Below are 21,802 nucleotides of genomic sequence, written 5' to 3' on the forward strand. Positions count from 1 at the left end.
AAGGGAAGTGTAAACAGATGCCTGAGTTCACACATAATTCCTGGTCTATTCAGGGCCCAAGAACAATTGTTCAGTTTCTAGGTTTCCTGATTTCAAGAAAAACAATAATCTTGTTTAGCTCTCTGTTGAACACTGCACCAGAAGCTGCTCTGTATGTTGTTGTTTAGGGCCAAAACTGGAATTAGAATTTTTTAATCCAGATATTTCCAATTGTTTTGAGATAATAAGAGTAAATCAGTGCTCCTTACACATTCCCTGGACAGAGAGTAACCGTAGGCACCAAAGCTAAGTGTTAGAGCATTGATAACTAGAGAACACCAAGGCCAACTGAGTTATGGTCTTGGGTCCTATGTGTTAGCAGGACAGGACAGAACAGCCCTTCTCTATGAATTAGAGACCTTGAAGGACCAGAGGCCTTCTTTGTCTCCTACTTTCCCTTGCCTCTATGGCTCCTAATACACAGGCTGAGTTACCTGGTGTAGAAATTTCCTCCTTCCCCAGGAACTCATTAAAAGGGGACCATCCCACTTTTTTCCTTGCAATTCTAGAGTCTCTCTCTCTTTCTCTCTTTCTCTCTCTCATACACACACACACACACACACACACACACACCAAATACACACTTTGAGACACTACCATGCCACTTTGGCATGGTGCTATAACTCCCCTATATAAAGATTTAATTTCCTCTCAATTGCCTCTTACTGAACAAGCTTACTCTCCCCCTTTAATATTTACCAGATAAGTTTCACTCAGTCAACTCTATGTTGCTCAGCAGAACACAGTAATTCATAAGGAAGATGCTAGATCTAGTAAGGCTGGGTTTTATACTAGGTAGGTGAGCCTGAACAAGTTCCTTAGCTTCTGTATGTCTCCTTCTCCCCATCTGCACAAGGGAACAATCAGAGTAAAAAAGCTAATAAGAAGAAGAGAAACAGGCACACAGAAAACACTTATATGAACTGTGATTACACACACCAATGTTGATACTAGAGAAGCAACTCAATTAGATACAAAGAAATTCACAAATAGACAGCAGTCAGTTCTATGGCTGAACTGTAATCAATGGTTCCTTTCATAAGACATTTCCTGTTTCCCTTCACTTTGTCTACAGCCTGCTTCTTTAATGCATTTTCCACAAAGGATAAGTGATAAATAATGCCATCAGCATTTTAGTGCAATTATTTTACTGCAGCCTCTGTAAAGAAATACAATGAAGAAATGGTTAATTCCATTGACTTGTAGCAGTTTGGAGCATTATCACTATAATTTTAACCTTGCTCTGTATAATTTCTTACAAAGAATAGGGATTTCTACTACAGTCAACAATTTTTGCTTTTGGAAAATAAATGCCAACAAGGGAAGAAAGAACATGTTTTTCCTGACTAGTTGAAGCACTTCAAAATGTTGAATTATTAAGTCTCCCCATGTGTCAAGCTGTAGTACCCCAGAATGGAGTTACCAGTGCTGCTATGTTATAGAGCTGTGAGCAACTTAAATTTAGGCCAATGCCCAGAACAGATGAAGTGCTTATGAATATTATTTACTATTATGCAAGCATGATCAGAATTATGTGGATTAATGTTTTTCACGAGATGAAAAGCTATGACTTGCAAGATAGTCTTCCCATTTATGGCTAACACAGAGTGGCTTCATTATGTGGAGACAAGGGCTCCCTTCCTTGCCACCCAGTTTTTCTGTAAAAGCCACAATATGAATCTAAACAATGTGGTAATTAAAATTTGCAGTGAAGCAGAAGAGATTTTGTGTCTTCTGGCTCTCTTTGATCAGGCGCTCCTCCTCACACACTTCCTGGGCAGATGACTCATGCTTCCTGGAACTGTCTTTCAGGGGAAGTTTGTTCTGAGGACTTTTGCATTTTGCTTAGATCTCAGAGATCAGCCATGACAATTCTGAGGGCCATCTGCAACTCAAAAGCATGTATTAGTACAGAAACTATGTAGCACACAGCTCTGTGTATATTGATACCAGATGTGAGTCTAACACTCTACTCGAATGCGCTGTATTTAAAAGACTTTCAGGGGGAAGTGTGCCTACCATGTCGAATTATGCAGTGTCACCAGGTGGGACAAGTGGCTTGTCCCACTCTCCTTTGTCCTCTTTCTGCTTTCAGGTCACATGTTATAGGTGTTAAGCCACATCTTTACCTTCAGCTCTGGTTTAACAGGCTTACTCTTCCTTGTCTTTCTGATCTTTCTGACTTGGGAAGAGCATAGGTGACAGCATTTTCGGTCCTGAGGTTCAAGGTTCTGTAACTTCATGTCTATCAGCCAGACATTTTCCTGTTCCTGAGTCTATCTGCAGTAGGTGATGAAGATTTTGTGAGGTAGAATAACAATAGTACTACCTTATAAAGCATTTTAGTATAAAGCACTGAAAGATGATAATTGGCTAAGGGAAGGGTGCAGTTTGTAGAATTAAACAACTGTGTATTCATGAGAGAATCCTCTTGGCTTCCAAAGCATTTCTGTTACCACCGAGGAGCCAACTAGGCACTACTGTTGGATCAGTGACTTTCAAACCTGGTGTTTGGAGGAAGTCTTTAGTCTCTCAGCACCTAAGGTAATCTTTTTTAAATAAAGAATTGGTCTAATTAATAACAGGTATAATGTTACAATTATAAAAGGAAATATTCAGAAGAAAATGAGAAATAAATAAATGAAAGAAATAAATGCTGGAGAACATTTCTTTATATAATACCTTCAAGTAAGAAATGTTTGCTTGTGCTCTTGAGCTACATAAAAAGATTATAAAAATAGTATAATATTTTTAGTAGGCCAGCTGAGTATCTGACAACCTCAAAGAGTATAGAGTTCTGACATTGACAAACCATTACCAGTACATTATTAGGTCCCCAAAGATAATGCTTTAAAATTAGATTCATCTGATCAAAAAGGAATATGTAGTCATTTCAAGAAATTGGAAAAACATAGAAAAGCCCACATAATAAAAACAAACCTGATATATTACCACTGATAGTGTTATTTCTAAAGTCTGTTTATATTTATTTTATTTTAATAATCATAAGAGATTATTCTGTAATACTATCCTGTAATAACTCACAGTAGCTAGTAGATATTTTAGACATTGTACATACTATTATCATAATGCAGTCATCAGTTCCTACAGTGGAACTTTTAGAATTTAGAATTTTCACTATTATAAACAATTCTGAGATAAACATCTTTGTAATTAAATGTTTGCTCATACCCATGGTTATTCATTGATTTTTAAAAGAAAAAAGGACTGAAATTCAGCCTTTGTAGAATCTAGAGTAAGTAATACATTAGTAAATATGGGTAGCAGCTAAATAGCCCACAGAAAAGAGACTATACAATCTGGATTTGAGACAAACCTCTAATTCAGAGTGACACAAAATAACTCAGAATCTGGTCTTCAGTTGGTGGTTTCTTGCTTTCATGCAAAGCACAGCATTATGAGTAACTGTTAAGTTTAGATGAGTATTTCACATTTCCTGCCCCGCCCTGACAGCACATGGTATCACGACTTTTCCTGTGGCTGAGGAGATACGTGTGAGCTTGTGGCTGAGGGCACTGTGGGCTGAGAGTCAGTACATGTACTGGGAAGGCCCTTGTGGAACATTCTTGAATCTAGCCTTTTCTATCTTCAATATTTGCCTAATTTAACTTCCCCAGTTTGATTATTTATCCCCCCTTGCCCAGATATTTTTCCATTTCTACAGGGATCCTGACTACTGCTCTGTGATTCTTTAAGTCTCTGTTTTTGTTACAGGAGCATACCCTTAAAATTCAAAGTAAGCTATAACCAGCTCTGAGTTTATTAATAGCACTCTTAATAATTACTCTAGGTCTGAGGGTGGAGCTCAGTGATAGAGTACTTGCCTAGCATGTCCAAAACCCTGGGTTAATCGGCAGCATTGGAAAAAGAAATACTTTAATGAGTCAGCTCCTTAGATCCTGCTACAGTTGTTTCTTGGGTGGGAAAAATATGAGTAGGCATTCAAAGAATTCACCAGCACCTACTCCCTGGAGCTCCAGTGGTTAAATAGCTGGAACTACAGGGCCAGCAGGACAGCAAAGAAGAGACTCTAAACTAGAAAATCACTTTCTCATTAGCACATACAACCATTTTCCAGGCCAGCTGATTCCCTTCATCCACCTCCTGATGCTACTTGAGCAAGTTCCAAGGTCTTCTCTCATTGAGCCACCTCCTGCTATAACCCACCATGAGCCGCCAGCCTCACACCACACCTTGCTTTCCTTCGCCCTACATAGAATGATTACACTGGGCTCTGCATCCAGCGTATCAGAGATGGCTTCAGCCCCATTCTGCATTGTCACTGCAATACACTCTAAGTAAGGACTCTCCTTCTTGGCTGACTCACTTCTTCCCCATTGGTCATGAGGGAAGCATTTTACATGAGTCAGCCTCAGCTCTCTAGACACATATCTCTTTTGTCAATGTTACTTCTACGGTATTTGGAAAAAATGTTGGTATCCTTTGCCTCTGACCTAAAGTTAGAATGGCGTGTAGCATGCAGAGCACGTCCCACCCGCCAGGCTCACACCGGGCCTGCACCCTGCCTACAGCAACGAGGTGAGAGGCACCGAGATGCTTGATCTGCCAATCTGTACAGAAAGTGTAGATTAGAGACGCTGAGTAATTTCCATGGGATTCTGTTCTAAGCAGATTGTTATTGCTAGACTGAACTCAGAGCCTCTGACCACGTTGGCAGAGGTCCCACAAGAAAATGACTTTCTCAGTGACACTGACATCAAAGATCTTAAGAACTCATCAAGTAGAGTTCTGACAAGTTTAACTAGCTTCTTTATATTGACTAGTGTTTTTGCTCTCTCTAAAGATACAGAATTTTCCTCTATGTCTAAGATTCTTTACCACAAATGATAAATTATTTCAGTTACATGTTCAACCCTAAAAGATAGTTTCCTTGGAATTTTCAGAGACTTATAATATGATGGGACAAAAGTTTTCCTAGAAATTACTCTTATTTTAATAACATCATCCAAACAAAAGTCTTTATTTGCTTGCTGTTTTAAAATTAATTATTAATCTTCTACTATTGAAAAAAAGGCTTCTAAGAAAGTGTCAAGAAAATAAGAAAAAAACATACACAGGACTAAAAATATACTCACTGGCAGGATTCTTGCTCAGTATATGCAAGGCCCTGGTTTTGATCTCTAATACTACAAAAAAAGCAAGAGAAAGGAAGAAAAATGATACTTAGAATAAGTATAAATGCTGTGCTAATCTAAAGAAGAAAGGGTCTAAAATGGGCTTAGGAAAAAATGTCAATCACTTTATTCCATGCTAATAGGTGTGAGATAGTGAATTATGAATTTTATTCATAAAATAGCAACATAAAACAACTTAGAAAGGAAGAGAATTGGAAAGCACATTTCTGTTTTTAGAGTTTACATTGTAACTGTGGTCTGAATAAATTGTGTGTCAGATGATCCAACCCATGTAAAGGAAGTAGATAGACACTGGTAAGTGTGATATGGGTGAGAGATTTCCCTCCTCCTTGCTTGCTCTAAGAGTGGTTGCAATATTGTGTTATGGAGTAGGACTTAGAGAGACCTAAACCCCAATATCCTAAATGAACAGAGTCCTTACAAGAGTAACTAAAAAGATTCAGCACAGGACATGTGATGTGTACACTGATCACATTTGAAATACATTTGCTAGCCAACTTGAAAAGGAAGCATCATGTGGAGTATTTAAAAATAGACCTCTCCACACAGTTAAACAAAGTAGATCTGCATTCCCAAGGTGAGATCACAATCCTGCCCTTAGTTTCTAGTATTTTCCTCTGATGAGCTCTGTTAGAGTTTCACATATGGCTCTCTTGAGAAGATGGTGGACTCTGTACTTTTACCAGGTCCAAGCTAGCAAGCTTGCCAGTAGTGGCAATGAGTCACAGCTGGAATGTCCTGTGGTTAACATTCTGCTCTGAAAACAGAATCAGAAACAGCAAGACACAAACCCACTCACTAGTTTCCATGGTAACCTAAATCTATGTACTTTGAAAAATGATTGTTACTTTTTTATTAGGTAAATTGACATGGGAATGAATTGCAGAGGTGACATTAGCCATTTGTGTGAACATAAACAAAAAACCTGATTTAAGTGTAAATGTAAAAAGGAAACCAAAGAATGAGGTTTTGTTCTTTTTGTTCCCCCTTACTGATGGAAGCATTGTTATGCACTAAGTAATCCATTAATTTATTTGACATTTACTTAAGCATTTTCAAAAACGTCTATTTGGTGTATACTTAAATGTGTCATTTGGTTTTCCCCAAGAGTAAAAGAAGCTAAACATCATCCACCAGTGTTTCCAGCAAACGTACCTCCTTTGCCCCTCCACCCCTCCAACTCTCAGTGTGCTGTTCAAGACTGCTGAGCTTTGGGACTCCACGCCTCTCCTTCTAGCTCAACAGAAGGAAGAAACAAAAATGTTTCCTCTAGGTGGAAAAAAATGTCACAACTCTTTTTAAAAAATGTTTCATTGATAATACATATATACATACTTACATACATGTATGTATGTATGCATATATATATATATATACATATATAAGTGTGTGTGTATATATATATGTGTGTGTGTGTGTGTATGTGTGTGTGTGTGTATATATATGCAATATACCATGATCAGAGTACTCTCCCAGCACCACCTCTTTTCCCTTTTGCATATGCCCTCTCCACTGAGTCCCTTATGTCCAGCTTCTATTTTTTGTCCCTCTTATAGTTTTTGATCCTTATGTTTGATTGACCCCCCCACACACTGCACTCCTTGTTAATAGTTATATATTTCAGTTTGCTGTCCAGGAGGAAGGTTTCTATGGTACTGGATCATGCTGTCATTGGTTTTGTGTATGCCCATTTCCTTTCCCCCACCTGCCCCTAGACCCTTCCTCTATATTCTAACCCTTGGCTTGCTCGTCAAGTAACCCTTCCTCTTGTCCACTGCTATTTCCCCTTTCTCCTAGCTTTATTCTAGTTCTATAATCCTGATCCATAGCTGGGAAAAATACTGCCTTTTGTGTCCTTGTACAGAATTAAAACATGGCTCCTTGCTTTCTTGCTAGCCAGTCCGTTCTTAGATCACTCAGTGTTTGGCTGATTAAAGTTGTAAGAAAACCTTACCTTATGTTTTATAGGGTAAAGATGAAACAATTTCAGCTGTGGTTATTTACTACAATGCAAAGTAAGGGTCTTCAGGGTTAAAAGACTCTGGGCTGAAAGATGAACTTACCAAGTCACTAATGGGGGACAGTACTTTAATTTTCCCTCTTTCACTATGGCTCCTGTCAATCTGTTGAATACTAGAAACTAAATGAGAAATCCATGCTGGTAAAGCAACAGTACTGGGAAAAGCTTTAAAAGGATGTTACCATGATAAGTCTGAAACAAAAATCTCATCTTGATGCATTTGCTTCAAAAAACGTGGGTTTGGTAATGAGGGTGAAGGACATAAGGAACTTATTGGTTTCTCTCTCTTACATCTCTGCTGAAGGTCCCTGAAATCTCACAAGCACAATGAGCAGCTGATTTGAGATGATGAGACTGGCCAGATTCAGAAACCTGTGATTTAGTATGACCCTAAACAAGAACCCATCTGGGACCCTTTCTATGGAGTGGCCACATAGGATCCAGACCCTTTACTTCCTGAAATGATTAGGCTGAAATTTAGGAATCAATGTTCTAAATGTCTAACTTTACAAGGTTCATGCAGTAGTGCAGATAAAATCCTTAAATGCAGATGTGATTGAAATCAAAGTGTCACACACTGGAGATGACTGGGGTCCTAACCCCATTAAAGCTCTTTGCAAGCAGAAAGGGGGAAGGACACACATGGGGTATGCCTTATCAAGCTCACAGTATACACTCTCATGTATATATATGCTTGCTTCACGAGGAAGCCACTCACTTTCAGATTGGCATCTCTTCCTAAGTGAAGAGAGACACATATTTCTGTTTTATTTATTTATGTTTTTACTTTGTTTCTTTTCTTGCCCTTCCCCAATAGGGTCTTATGTATCCCAGACTTATCTTGAACTTACTATAAACCTTGAGATGTCCTTGGCATCCTGATCTTCCTGACTCTACCTCCTGAGTGCTAGGATAATAAGCATGGGTTATGATGCCCAATTTATGTAGAGCTGGGGCTGAAACCAAGGCTTCATACATGCTAGGAAAACATTTTAGTAACTGAGCTACACCTCTAGCCAGACTTTCCAATTCTTCATTAGAGATATGCATTGGACGCAGGTATCAAGTGAGGTATATCAAGGAGGCTATGGAAATATCCCTACAGAATAATGGGCAAAGACCTGAGCAGAAAAATTCCAAGGAAAGAAATATAAATGCACATCAAACTTGGGAGGGAACCCAAAATTCTTCAACCTCAAAGTTAAATTTATTTGCAAGAAGGAAGGCAAAGAGATCATGTAACCACAGAGCCACCTCCCCAAACTCAACTGAAAATCTCCAAATAAACAAAATAACACAAATTATAATTACAAAAAAAAACACCCACAATGTTTAGTTCTCAGCATCAGTTGTAAAGGAAGTAGCAGTAAAACCTAACAAAGTCCCATGGAAAGATGTCTATAAAGTGCTAGTGTGACTACAATGTGGTACAAAGTTTTCTGGGAAAAAATTAATAATATAACACCAAGAAAAACAAAAAGTGTATTTTGAATAATTTACTTTTTGTAATTTTAAGAGACATTCAAATATCAGATATTTATATTGGCAAAAAATTAGAAACATCTTAAAACAATAACAGAATTGCCATGAAGATACCATGCATCAATAGCATTTTCTGCTGCTGGTAAAAATGCTCACACAGAACTGGGTGTGAAGCTCAGTTCATAGAGTCCTGCCTGCCTATGCACACAGCCCTGGGTTCAGATCCCCTAGCACAGTGTAAACCAGACATTGCAGTGCAGGCCTGTAATCCCACCACTAGGGAGTTGGAGGCAAGAGAATCAGAAGTTCAAGATCATTGTTTGGCTACATAGCTAGCTAGCTCCAGGCCTGTCTGGGATACATAAGAAAGGCTCACCCAGATTGTTCTGCTTAGTAGAAAATGGAGAACACAATTAAATATAGAGCTCAAGTTTATACACATACAGCCCCTCACAAAGGTATACTATACATACACACACATAGGAAAAAGTAGTGACAAAAGAAATTTTTGATACTAACAAAATACTAACAATGCTTATCTTCAGTGGGTTAATCGTTGTATTTTCAAGCCTCATATCTTTTTTAAATCTTTGACTTTGTTAAAGTTAGTAAGTGTTCATTAAACATATTGCATCTTATAATGATAACAACTGCTATTTTTTGTGCCTGTCTTATGTGTAACTAAGATTAGAAGACAGGTCCTTCATCTGGCCAGTTGACTGTTCTGTGCCTACACATTCTCTTGGACTTGGTAGGTTAATGGAAAACCAAAATTAATTAATAAAATTTCCAAGTTATTGAGCTTGGGGACAAGATCCATTTCTAAAACCTCTACTATGCAGATACATATTTTAAATTCTGTGGTAATGTACCTAAGCAAATTTACATTTGACTTTTGAACCCAGGAGCAGTTATATGAGTAGGCTTGCTTTTTCCTTCAAAAAATCATGTGCAGTGTTTTCACATTGGGTAGTTTCTCTCTGCTTTCAGCTCTATGATGGACCTCATCGGATTGGACGTTACTGTGGAACAGATATCCCCCTGCCAGGGAGTACCACAGGCTCCCAGCTTCAGGTGCTGTTTCATACTGATGGGGTTGGTAAAGGTGAGAATGGATTCCAGATGCAGTGGTTCATTCATGGTAAGTGCTGCTCTCAGTTTCATTACTTTTGTTGTTTAATGAAGATTTGTTCCCTCCCCATTTTATCCTTCAATACAGTAGCTCTGAAAATAGTGAAATTAAAGTAGTGACTTCATGTTGGCCTCTAGGTAACTTGTTCAGATATTGGTGGAAGTTAGAGAGTTAAGTTATGCTAGGGTTCAGAGAGGAAGTGATGTCAATGTGATGACAAAGTCTCTGAGGTACAGTGAAGCAGAGGTCTAGGGCTCACTTTGACATTAAGCAGAAGAATGATAGGTCAGGGCACATGAGAAAGAATCGGAGTTAGATCAGGAAAATAAAAGCATGGGCTGAAATAAATAGGAGCAAAGAATACAGGATGGATGCTGGAAGCCTGGCTCAAGTCTTATACCTGCCAAACAGAGATGGGGGCACACGAGATCTCACCTACAAATCAGGAGTTGAAAATGCTCACTCGTCATTTGCAACATGAGGTCTTATCTGAAGCTCTGAGGTTTGCCTCCTGTGGACCAGTCTTCAAGTAGAGAGTCCCGGAGCAATGGTTCTCTGAAAGGCAATCCCCGACTGCAGAAGTAGCTCCAGGAACTTGTCATAAATGTAAATTCACGGACTCCACTCTAGACCTACTAAATTGCTCAAATGGTTCAAAATCGCACCTTTCCTAACCTCTCTGGCTATTAAAGCTTGAGTGCCTTGGTGGTGGCTAGGATGGTTCGACCCCGAATGGCATCAGAGCAGTTCTCTATGGAGATTTTAGTGGCTTTTGGTCAACTGCAAGGAGAGGTAAAGTTGCAATGCTACACGGGGACTCAGGCAGAAGTCCAAGCAATGGTCCTCCTGGCAGAACTAGAGGTAAGCTTAGGGCCCACACACAGCTGTGTGGCCTGGGTGACACTTAGAGTTGATCACATTGTGGTACACTCAGACATCTCAGAACTGCTACACAGAGCTTCCCAATTATAAAATGTCTATTATCAGGATGCCGCCCTCTCCAATTATGATGGTGCTACATCCCAAATAAACTCACTGTAAATTGAAAATATTGGAGTCCAAAATAAGTTTCAACTATCTTCCTACTGAAGAGTATTGCTTAGCCCATCCTACTTTAAACATACTGAAAAACACTTCTGCTGACTTATAATTAGGCAAAAAAGTCATCTTGCATGTACTCTATTTTAAGTAGGGGGTTGGGCGTGAAACTAAAAATTCCATGTTGGGCTGGAGAGATGGCTTAGTGGTTAAAGCACTTGCCAGTGAAATCTAAGGACCCAGATTCAATTCCCCACTACCCATGTAAGCCAGGTGCATAAGGTGGTGCATGTGCCTGGAGTTTGTTTGCAGTGGCTAGAGGCCCTGGTGTGTCCATTTGTGCACTTTCCCCCCCTTCTCAAATAAGTTAATAATCAAATATATATTTTAAGATTCTGAGTATAGTTTCTGTGGAATGCTTATCACTGTGGACCTTTGTTAGCTGGTGATTATCTATGTCCTGAAGAGCGCAAGATGCTAAGGTGAAGTACTGCATGTACTTCTGCTAAAATGTGAACACAAGGTTCCCGGTGGTAATTCACAGGGCTACTTGTGGCTTACAATATAGATTATGAATTTTCATTTCAATTTTAGCATATGTGCTGCAGAAGTGAGAATCAAATTAGGAATTTTGAAAGCATGTGCACTGCAGTGGTTAAATTTGTGGAGTTCTGCACCTTCCTCTTTATCTAGTGGGTGTGTTCAACATTAGAGTGGCCAACTTACTAATCCACTGTATGAAAGGTTAGATTCCACAACATATCCCATCTCCAGTACTCTGATTCAGCAACATTGTGATGCTAAGATACATAAGGGACAGGGAAGTCCTGGAAAATGTTCCAGATTGTCAGTGGCTTGGGTTATTCTTAAAGAATTAGTTCTCAATTGCTCATGCGAACAAGATTACTGGGGGTTTTGTTTGTTACCTTTTGCATTTTGGGAATTTAGGCCAAGGGCCTCACATGTACTGGAGAGTAATGCCAAGCTCACAGTGCATCTTGGGTAAGGCACATCAAGCTGAATTTCTTTTTTAAAAATGTTTTTAATGTTGTATTTTATTCTTTATTTGAGAGAGAGGGAGATAGAATAAGCATGCCAGGGCCTCCACTGCAAATGAACTCCAGACACATGGGCCACCTTGTGCACCTGGCTTACATAGGTCCTAGGGAATAGAACCTAAGTCCTTTGGCTTTGCAGTCAAGCACCTTAACCACTAAGCAATCTCTCCAGCCCATCAAGCTGAATTTCTAAGACCCTCCCAAATGCTACTTCAAGGAACACTTTTAGAAGCAAGCAAAACAAGCACTACGCCTGGAGAAATAAAGTGGTAGAAAGACAGTATCTCGAGAAACTGGAGAACCCTAATGTGCTCAGATGAGACATTGTCCAGATAGTTTGTTTTCATGGTACCTGAGGTCCCTAAAGAAAGAGTTCTACTGCTTCAAAGATCAGATGGGGAGAAAGTGTCCCTGGGGACAGAAAAATATCAAGTTACTCAATGCTCAGAGGAGACCTGTACACACACCTCAGGAGAGGGTCATCAGTCCTTTGTCCACAGAGGAATCACCTGGGCACTCAAACATAAGGCTAGGCTCCAGCCTCCAAGAGATTGGATTTAGTGGGTAATTAGTTACTAGTACTACTTTGTAATCCCTTCCTGAGCAGTGCAGCCTTCGAGGTCACTCTGCCTCCGGTCCAATCTTTTCTAGCCACACTGGCCTAAGACCAACCTATGGAACTTGATGATATAATCACCATGAGCTCTATCCAGCTTATTGATCACTAGGTTACTGATCTTCCAGCCCACATGCTGAATTCTCTGCTCTGAGTTTCTGTTTGACAAAGATTTATTTTTTTGTTTTGTTTTTTAAGTTACTTCTAGTTGGGAATCTGTCTACTTTTTGGAGAGTCAAAGACACTCTCTGTCTATTCTCTTTTCCTGTTTACTATTTCAGAACTTTTCTCCCAATTGCTAAAAATGTGTTGAGCTCAGAGCCATTAGAGTTATGCAATAATATTTTGCCATTTGGGACCAAAACTGAAAAAAATTAATTTTCTTTTGCTTACTCTAATATAAATTAAATTTGACAAGAATCTTCTGGAAGGTGGTTATAAACAGTTTAAATGTATACAAAATTAGTTGATTATGATATATTATAGTCAGAGTTTATATTCTGTGTCTGAACTGTGTGAAAACAGAGAAGTCATGGTCAGAGAAAGGGTTACCAATGAGAGTGGTCCTGTATTGTTTATTCGTAAGAGGTAAAGATGGATATAAACTATAGATTTAGACTTCCATTCTTCTGTCGACTTATTCTACAGATACTAAGGAATGTTTTTGTCCCAGACACTGTGTTGGGGTTAGGACACAGAGCAACATGTACGTGACACTTGCTTGCTAGGCTCAGCATCCACAGACCTAAGTTAGTGGGCTGGGGGTAAGACCCTAATCGAATATGCACACAAATAAATAGATAATCAAAACCAACCATTGCCATGGGAACACAAAGAAAACCATGTGATGGGGTTGAGGCCATCAGTAAAAGTCTTCTATGAGAATAAAACCTTAGAATTGAAATCTGAAACAATGGCAGGAGTTAACTACCCAAATAAAGTAAGGACAAGGATTCCATGTAAAGGAAAAACCTTGCATTGAGAGCAGAGATGATGAACATGGGTGATATAGCAGTTCAGAGTGGCTAGAGTGAGTTTAAAGGGTACAACCTTTGAGGCTAGAGAGCTGTGGCCACCACACATAAATCACATCAGAAAAGAGATAGCCTCTTGTCCCATGCAGAGCTTCCATACTTGAGAAAACATGTGGGTAGTAGTGGGATTGTCAAGGGTTAGAGCAACATGGTAAATTGTGAGATTAAAATAAAACTACAGAATAAGATATAAAATATACAATAAACCTTAACATGAGAGACACACAGCAGTTAACACTGCTATGTTCTGAGAAATGTCTTGTTAGTCCATTTCATCACTGTTTGGCCATCCTAGAGTATACACACTGAGACTGCTACAGTATTCCTAGGTGACATAATCCACAGGAACCTGGGTATGTGCTTGTCCACCATTGACTGGAATGTCATTAAGCAGCACATGATTATATTCTCCATTTAAAAAATTGTTTATTTTTATTTATTTATTTTAGAGCAACAGTCAGAGGGAGGGGGATGGGGAATGGGCACGCCAGGGCCTCCAGTCACTGCAAACGAACTCCAGAGGCATGCTCCCCCTTGTGCATCTGGCTAACGTGGGTTCTGGGGAATCAAGCCTCTAGCCTTAGGCTTCACAGGCAAGTGCTTAACTACTAAGCTATCTCTCCAGCTTTATGTTCTTCATTTTTAAAAAGTATTTATTTGAGAGAGGGAGGGAAAGAGAGAGAGACAGACAGACAGGCACAGAATGGGCATGCCAGGTTCTCCAGCAGCTGCAAAAAAACTCCAGATGCATACGCCATCTTGTGCATCTGGCTTATATGGGTCCTGGGGAATTGAACCTGGGTCCTTTCTTTTTGCAGTCAAGCACCTTAACTGCTAAGCCATCCATCCAGCCCTGTATTCTCCATTTTCAGTGCAGCAGTAGTATTCCTGACTGTGTGTGCGTGTGAGTACTTGTAACACATTAGCAGAAACCAAAATCACAGCAATGGTTTCTGCACTTCCCTCTTGGTGTCTGCTTAGCATCAGTGGTGGCCTGTGGACCCCTATGATGTCCTGGCTCTGTGCTGGCCAGATCAAATGTTTTTAAACATCTAGACTGTTCTCATCATAATCAAGTCTTATTTTACGCCCTTTGTCCTGCTCTTGTCCAAATTGTACTGCAAAAGCTCAGCAAAAATTGTGCAGAGAGCTCACTGTACAGTGACATCACTTGCTGAACTCTGGTTAGGGAAGGATCACCACACACTTCATTCATTTTTCTAACTCACAAATAAATCTTTTTAGAAAATGTGCTTCTTTGTCCAACACACAAATCACTGTTTACTCAGAGAAAGCGGATCTACAAACCGGCTTTCTCTGTGGAACCAGTTTTGAAGTGTCTCTGAGATGTGAGATGAGGCCACACTGGTGCTTTTATGCGGCCCTCAAAGAGAATCCCACCCTGGAAGTAAAGCAGTGGCCACAGTTGCCCTGCCCTGCCCTGCTAATCGGTTCACAGAATTCACCACTGACAGCATTGTTCAGAAGCTGAATTCGGCTTTGGAGGCCTCCGTCTGGGTTATTGAAGGGGCTATAGAACTTTCCATAAGTTGTGTGAATAGGGGCCTCCCAGTCAGCTGGGCATACCCCTCCTCTCCTCTCTAGATGCTCCCTGGCCCTCCCTCCATTTACTTGGCAGTGGAGTTGGGCAAAGAAGCAAGGTCAAGGAGCCCTGTGAGCAAAGATTGACATTTGCAAATAAAGCCAGCCCTTCAGCCCAGAGCAGGGAGGGGGGGTGCTAAGACACATGATCAGGAGATGATGTCACCCCAGACTTCCACAAAGGAAAGTGCGGTCTTTTCTTTGGGGAGATAGATGACATCATCCTTCCAGATGGGGGCCATTCTGTTTTATCTTCTTTATAGCTAGTAATGAGATTTCTTAAGCCCAAGGGTTTTCGGAAATTGCTTTGAGGAGAATATTTAAACTGTTTGCAAGGGACTGCACCTCCTTGGCTGCCTATGGGCATGCAGCTGCATCCCAAGGCTTCTCACAAACTTACTTGGAAATGCTTGCAAGGAACCTCCACAGGGGTCTCTCATGTTTCTCTTTAAGCCACCTTCTAACTCTCTTTCTAAAGGGCTGTCAAGAGTTTTCGTTTACTGTTGGTTTTCCTGAGGAATTTCTCATTTTTATTTTTTTGGGAACTGAGAGATGTGAGCTGGGATTTCTGGACGCATTCAATTTTAATCTATTGCAAATATATTTTTCTTCGGAGTAGGGATGCTAGAGGGTCAGCCTCATGGTCAGAGTGAATCTTCTGGGCTCTGTAAGAAGATGTAGAGAGAGGGCATGCAGTCTCTGTCAGCAGGCATTTACTGAGAGCAATCAGTCATTCAGTCAAGCAACCAACAGGTACATATTCACTTTCAGGCCCAGAGACAGTTAAGCATATAGAGTTTCAGTCTGCTCAGGCTGTCATAACAAATAGCATGGACTAGCTGCATAAACAGGGATCTATTCTCTTACAGTTCTGGAGGCTGAAAGTCCAAGGTCAAAGTCTAGGCAGAGCTGATTTTCAAGGAGCTGTTTTCTTGCTGTGTGTTCTTTGCATGTCCACGTTGCCTCTCCATATATCCAAAGTGCCTCATCTTACACTGAGAGCAGTAAGATTGAGTGGAGACTTATTCTTATAAAATCATTTTAACTTAACACCTTTTGAAAAGTGTGTCTTCAAGCTGATGCATTTCATCCTAGCTCTTAGGAAGCTGAGGCAGGAAGACTGGTGTGTAAAGCAGCCTAGACTACAGAGCAAGGCAATATCAAAAAAAAAAAAAAAAAAAAAAAAAAGCAAAACTAAATAAAATAGCTCTACCTTTTAATGCAATCATGGAGTACTTTTGAGGTCTGGGGATTAGGACTTCATATGAATTTCAGCAGGGACAGGGTCAAGCCATGACAGAGAGGAGGAGAATAGCAGAGCTGTATGCTTGTCTAATAGGACAGGTGGACAAACCCAAGCATAGACGTGTATATGTATTCCTTATGCCAAGAGATCATAGATAAGGACATCCTGGTTTGCCTGGGGGAATTTCAAAGGCCCTTCAGGCAATTTTGCTATTTGAGCTGAGATTTCAATAATGTGTAAAAACAGATCAAACATGTAGAGAAGGTAGAGACTTCTGAGCAGAAGTGGGGAACCTTCAGAACACACAGGTTTTCTTAAGGGAAACATTACAGCTAGAGCTCCACGTCTCTTTACCAATGACATTCCAACATTCCCAATGAGGAGAGAATTGATTCTTGGGGAAGAGGGTGCATTTTAAAAAGTCATTCTCTTGGGTTAGGGATGTAGATGCCTAGCATTCAGGAAGCCCTGGGTTTTATCCCTGCCTACACATAAAACTGAGCATGGTTAATACATGCCTGTAATCCCAGCATTTGGCAAGTAAAGGTAGGAGAATTAGAAATTCAAGGTCATCCTTAGCTGCAAAGCAAGTTTGAAGCCATCCTAGGAAACACTGTCTTAAACAAATGAACTCTTACTCTTTAACATATATATATATATATATATGTGTGTGTGTGTGTGTGTGTGTGTGTGTGTGTGTGTGTGTGTGTGTATTATTCTCAATATAATATAGGTACATATAGTATGTGAAAAATGTAAATATATCTGAGTATTAAATGCTCATGGGAGAGAATTTGGAAAAAATGTTAAAAGGCTCCTTAGGGGGCTGGTAATGAACACAGGGTTGAGAAATATCAAGTAGAAGCAATTGACAAAACTGAGGAAGGACAGGTTATCAAAGACCAACTGGAAAGAGACAGGTGCAAGAACTTGGATTTTCTGCCATCAGAAAAAGACCACAGATGGATTTGCTATTGTTGCAGCCGCTGCTGCTGCTGGGTGGAGCCTGCTGCCCTGACTATACTAGGCAAACACTCTACCACTCAGCTACATCCTTAGTCCCCAAAGATAGATTATTACTATTTTGGTTTTTTTACAGCTAGGACTACAGACTCCCAAGTTCATTCTTGGTTCAGAGACAAATTTTTAAACGAGAAAATTAGTGACTTGCACAGATGTACAGTGTGGAATAATAACTTTGATACGAGGATGAAGGTAAAGGATGCAGAAGAGATCTGAGAGAGAGGGCAGCTTGTTAGGGGCTGTTAAACCAGAGCAAGAAGAAAGGATGTGTGGCACTGTGTTAGGAGCTATATGGAAGGTGAGATAGATAGACCTAATCGATTCATGTGAATCTGAGATATAAGTCCTACATTCCTACATTAGATCCATTTGGTGCTTGTTGGTATCATTATCCACAGAGAGAGGACCCTAGAAGGAGCCTTGTTTGTGCAGAAGTAGTTTCACCATGTTAAGTTTAAGGTCTTGTGGACATGTGTGGAAGATGCATCCTTTAGGCAATTGTCTCTGTGCATATGAGAATTAGGTGAAGACTGGAACAGAGAGAGAGATTTTAAAGTGAATCACCTACTGGTGAATTTGGAGCTTGAACATCATGTATTTTATGTTCTGAACTTCAGAACTGAGAAGTACTACATTACTTTTTGTCCCCAAGATATGCCCAACACAGTTGGGAGACAGTTGTGTAAAAATAACCGAAGCACTGAAATGGGAGGTTCCTATAGTAAGGCTGGTAAGGAGTCTTGGGGAAATATCCATACCTTTGAAGAATGGTCAGAAATAGATTCGACAGATGATGCCTGTTCTAGGATGAGCAAAGAGATAGAGATGAGCATGGAATAATGAAGAGAGCAGAACACAGGGTTTCCTAAACCTATGAGGGCTTGCATCCTGTAGAACTCTGAGAGCCAGCCAGCAGATGTGAGCTAAATGTAGTTAGAACAGACTACCACTGCTGCTTGATCACAGGCAGTGGAGGATGTCATGATAGGAAATTCCAGTTGGGGAAATCCCAGGTGGCGGTTATAGAGGACCTGAGGGAACAGTTGTGAATCTTGGCTTCTGAGGCTAGGAAAGCAATTTAGCAGAGCCAAGACTGCTGAAGATCAAGGGATAATGTTACAATGGATCCTCTGCAACAAGATTTAAGAATTAACATGGCTGTCACTCTGCTAATTCTGACAAACCATGGCTGCATTCCTCTTTCCTAGTATTTTCTTTGACGCTATTTTTCTTAAGATGCAGAACCATGGGCTTTACATCTGAAAATTATCTGTGGACTTTTAAATAAATCAGTTTTAAATAATCACTATTGTGATTCTTCATTGTGAAAAAATATATACTTCAGTCTGAAGGTATGATATACAAAAAAAAAAAAAGTGATTTTACAAATTGTCAGCCAAAATATCAGTTACAAAGCTTGGTTGTGAATCCTACTATAGGGTCTTAACCTTTGGTGGAGTCCTTCTACTCAGTATGAAATGTCTCTCACATTGTTACTTCTTGCTAGCCTGGCTGTCATAACATCACTTAGAAAGGTTAGCAGATCTGCTGTCTGGCTCTAGAGGAGCCTCCTTTAAGATCAAGGGTGTATCTTTCATGTACTGAATCTGTAAGCGAAGATTGAATCAGGATGACTTAGTGAAAATGTAGAATCTTCTTTTTTTATTTTTATTGTTATAATGTGATGTAAGATAAATCCTTCTTGGCTTGGGTAGAAATTTAAAAATAGAAGCAAGAACCACTAATTCTGTTTAAATTCCAAATCTCCCTTAATACTGATTATACTGATTAGCTTTTTCTCTCATAATTATGCTTCATGTGTAAATCACATTTGCATTTAGTCCATTTGGTATTTTGGGCTTTGTCCTTGTGATACTTTAAAAATATCTTTTTTAAGGATGAAGACCTTTGTAGCATACAGCTTCAGGTTGCTAGGATGAACCTCCAGACCAGGCACAGTTTTGGAGGAAGGAATATTTACTTGAAGTTTCTAGATCCAGGAGAAGTTCCATAATGACAAAAGAAGTTGGCCTGCTCTTACAGAACCAAACACAGAGAAAAAAGCTACATCACTCAGCATACTTTAGGAACTCCAGTCAGATTTAAGCACTTTGCATATCTTTAGATTGGAATTTCAAATCCACCCCCACACCTTAGGGGTGGACCCTAAGATTTTCCCAGTGACACCTCCTCCATCTAAGTAGCTGGAAATCTCAGAAATTTTAATAAAGCTGAAACTAGTAGGGGCACACCCACTTAAACCACAACCCTTAAATGGAATAGAATACGGCCTTAGTGTACAAACAAAGCACAGATTTCAGATTATGACTCTGTATCTGAGTTTTACTTATGCCAAATTCTCACTTTTATCTTCATTTTAAATTTTTACTTATTTGCTGGAAAGAGACAGGGAGCGAGAGAGTGAGATAGAGAAAGGAAGAGAATGGGCACGCACCAGGGCCTTCTTGCTCCTTTCATCTGGCTTTACATGGGTACTGGGGAATTGAACCTAGGGCCATCAGAATTTGAAAGCAAGTGCCTTTGACCACTGAAACATCTCTCCAGTCCTGACTTTTATTTATTTTGTTTGAAAATAAATTCTTATAAATAATGTTAACTCTAAAATCTTTTCAGCAGGCTAGAGAAATGGTTTGATGGCTAAGGCACCTGCCTGTGAAGCCTAAGGACCCAGGTTCAACCCACATAAACCAGATGAACGTGTGTCGAGTTAATCCTCTCTCTCTCTCTCTGGCAAATAAATAAATAAATAAAATATTTTAAAATCTGTTCAGCAAGCCAGATACATTGGTGCAAGTCTATATTTCTAGCTATTTAGAAAGCTGTGGCAGGAGACTCACTTAAGCCCACAAATTTGCGAGTAGCCTGGGCGATATACCAAGATTTTACTTCAAAAAGTATTTATTTACCAATATCCTCACTTTTAGAATAATAATTATAACAAAGCAAACAACAAACAACAACAAATCCTGCAGCTTCGTTTGCCTTAGCTTCAGAGCTTTTCCAGAAAGTTCTTAGTGATCAGAGGCAATGTTAGGCATATTTCATAATGAGTGGAAAAGCTAAATTCTGATTTTTTTTTGCCTCCTTGACAACACAGTAAATACACACACACACACAGTTGACCTTCATTGACCTTGGCTCTGAGTCTCCAGCAAGGGCTTTTAGGAGTCTTACTTCCCAATTCCCATGTTGCTCCTGTTTGAAAAAATTTGAGCTGTATTTCCACTGCTGCTCTTTGAAAGAGTTATAAAAAGAAAAAAAAAAAAACTCTCAAACAACCATGACCTTCCAAAATCATACATTGTACAATTTGGAACAGTCTTCAATTTTGTTCCAAAGAGAGTTTTCTCAAATCTCTTATTTGTGTTCTGGTTTCCTAGCAACATCCCTAATAGCAATTGCACATACTTTCCACGGGATTCCACACTTTTTTATACAGCATGAAAAAGGAAACCAGTTAATTTTTTTTCAGTTTCAAATATTGTGGCAAACAAAAATGACTAAACCCACATATAACAATCATGATGTCCAATGTGGAGCATTATTTTTTGTCCTCAGACAGTTTTCTCTTTGAGAATTTGTTAAATAACACCATATTTGTCTTGAACATGTATCCAAAGACATATTTTATGTGAATGCTACTATGAGGCCAGAGAAGCTAAGATTAGTCATCATTCCCTCACCAAAGTGTCCACTTTGATGTAGGAGTAACTACACTGTAGAAAAGCTGAAATAGAATTTGATGTTCTGCATTTATACCATGAATGAGATGAACATAGTTTGTATCTGATTTTCTTTTCTCCTTTTTTGTTATATAGACTTCACAAAGTAGATTTGGCCACTTAGGTATAATTTTAAATCTATCATATGATTAATCATGAGAAAATAAACCATGTTGGGCTGTGAAAAGAAATGAGAATATGATTGATATTGATTATTCATTGGTTTTATTAATATCTAACTTATTATTACTCATTACTCTTGGTTGATGTTGTTTTGAAACGATTTTAATGTTTTAAATATGTTATTTCATTCATCCAATAATTCTCTGAAATACGCTTCATTATCCCATAATGTAGATGAAAGAAACTGAGGATGGGGCCTCCGAGTATCAGAAACCAGCCGAAGCTTGTGATTTATGTAGTTATACTCTGGTAAAAAAGAATAATTTTCTCCCACATGTTCTACTGTGCAAAAGAGGCATTTAGAGCTAATGGCAGATAATTTTATAACTAAATTCCCATAATAATAAGCACTAATAAAGAAATGTATGACATATTCCCATGTAAATAATATTTTCATTCCAAAGGCTCC

General features: G+C 39.4%; 1 protein-coding gene across 1 annotated transcript in view; it reads left to right on the forward strand.

Annotated features, from left to right (window-relative positions):
- Cubn (cubilin) overlaps nt 1-21,802 on the forward strand; it is a 255,894-nt gene that overhangs the window by 77,085 nt on the left and 157,007 nt on the right. The window contains exon 28 of the mRNA XM_045135128.1: nt 9,709-9,859. Coding sequence (XP_044991063.1) covers nt 9,709-9,859 — 151 coding nt within the window. The remainder of the gene's footprint in view (nt 1-9,708; nt 9,860-21,802) is intronic.

This window comes from Jaculus jaculus, chromosome 15 (genome assembly GCF_020740685.1).
Source record: "Jaculus jaculus isolate mJacJac1 chromosome 15, mJacJac1.mat.Y.cur, whole genome shotgun sequence".
NCBI lineage: Eukaryota > Metazoa > Chordata > Mammalia > Rodentia > Dipodidae > Jaculus > Jaculus jaculus.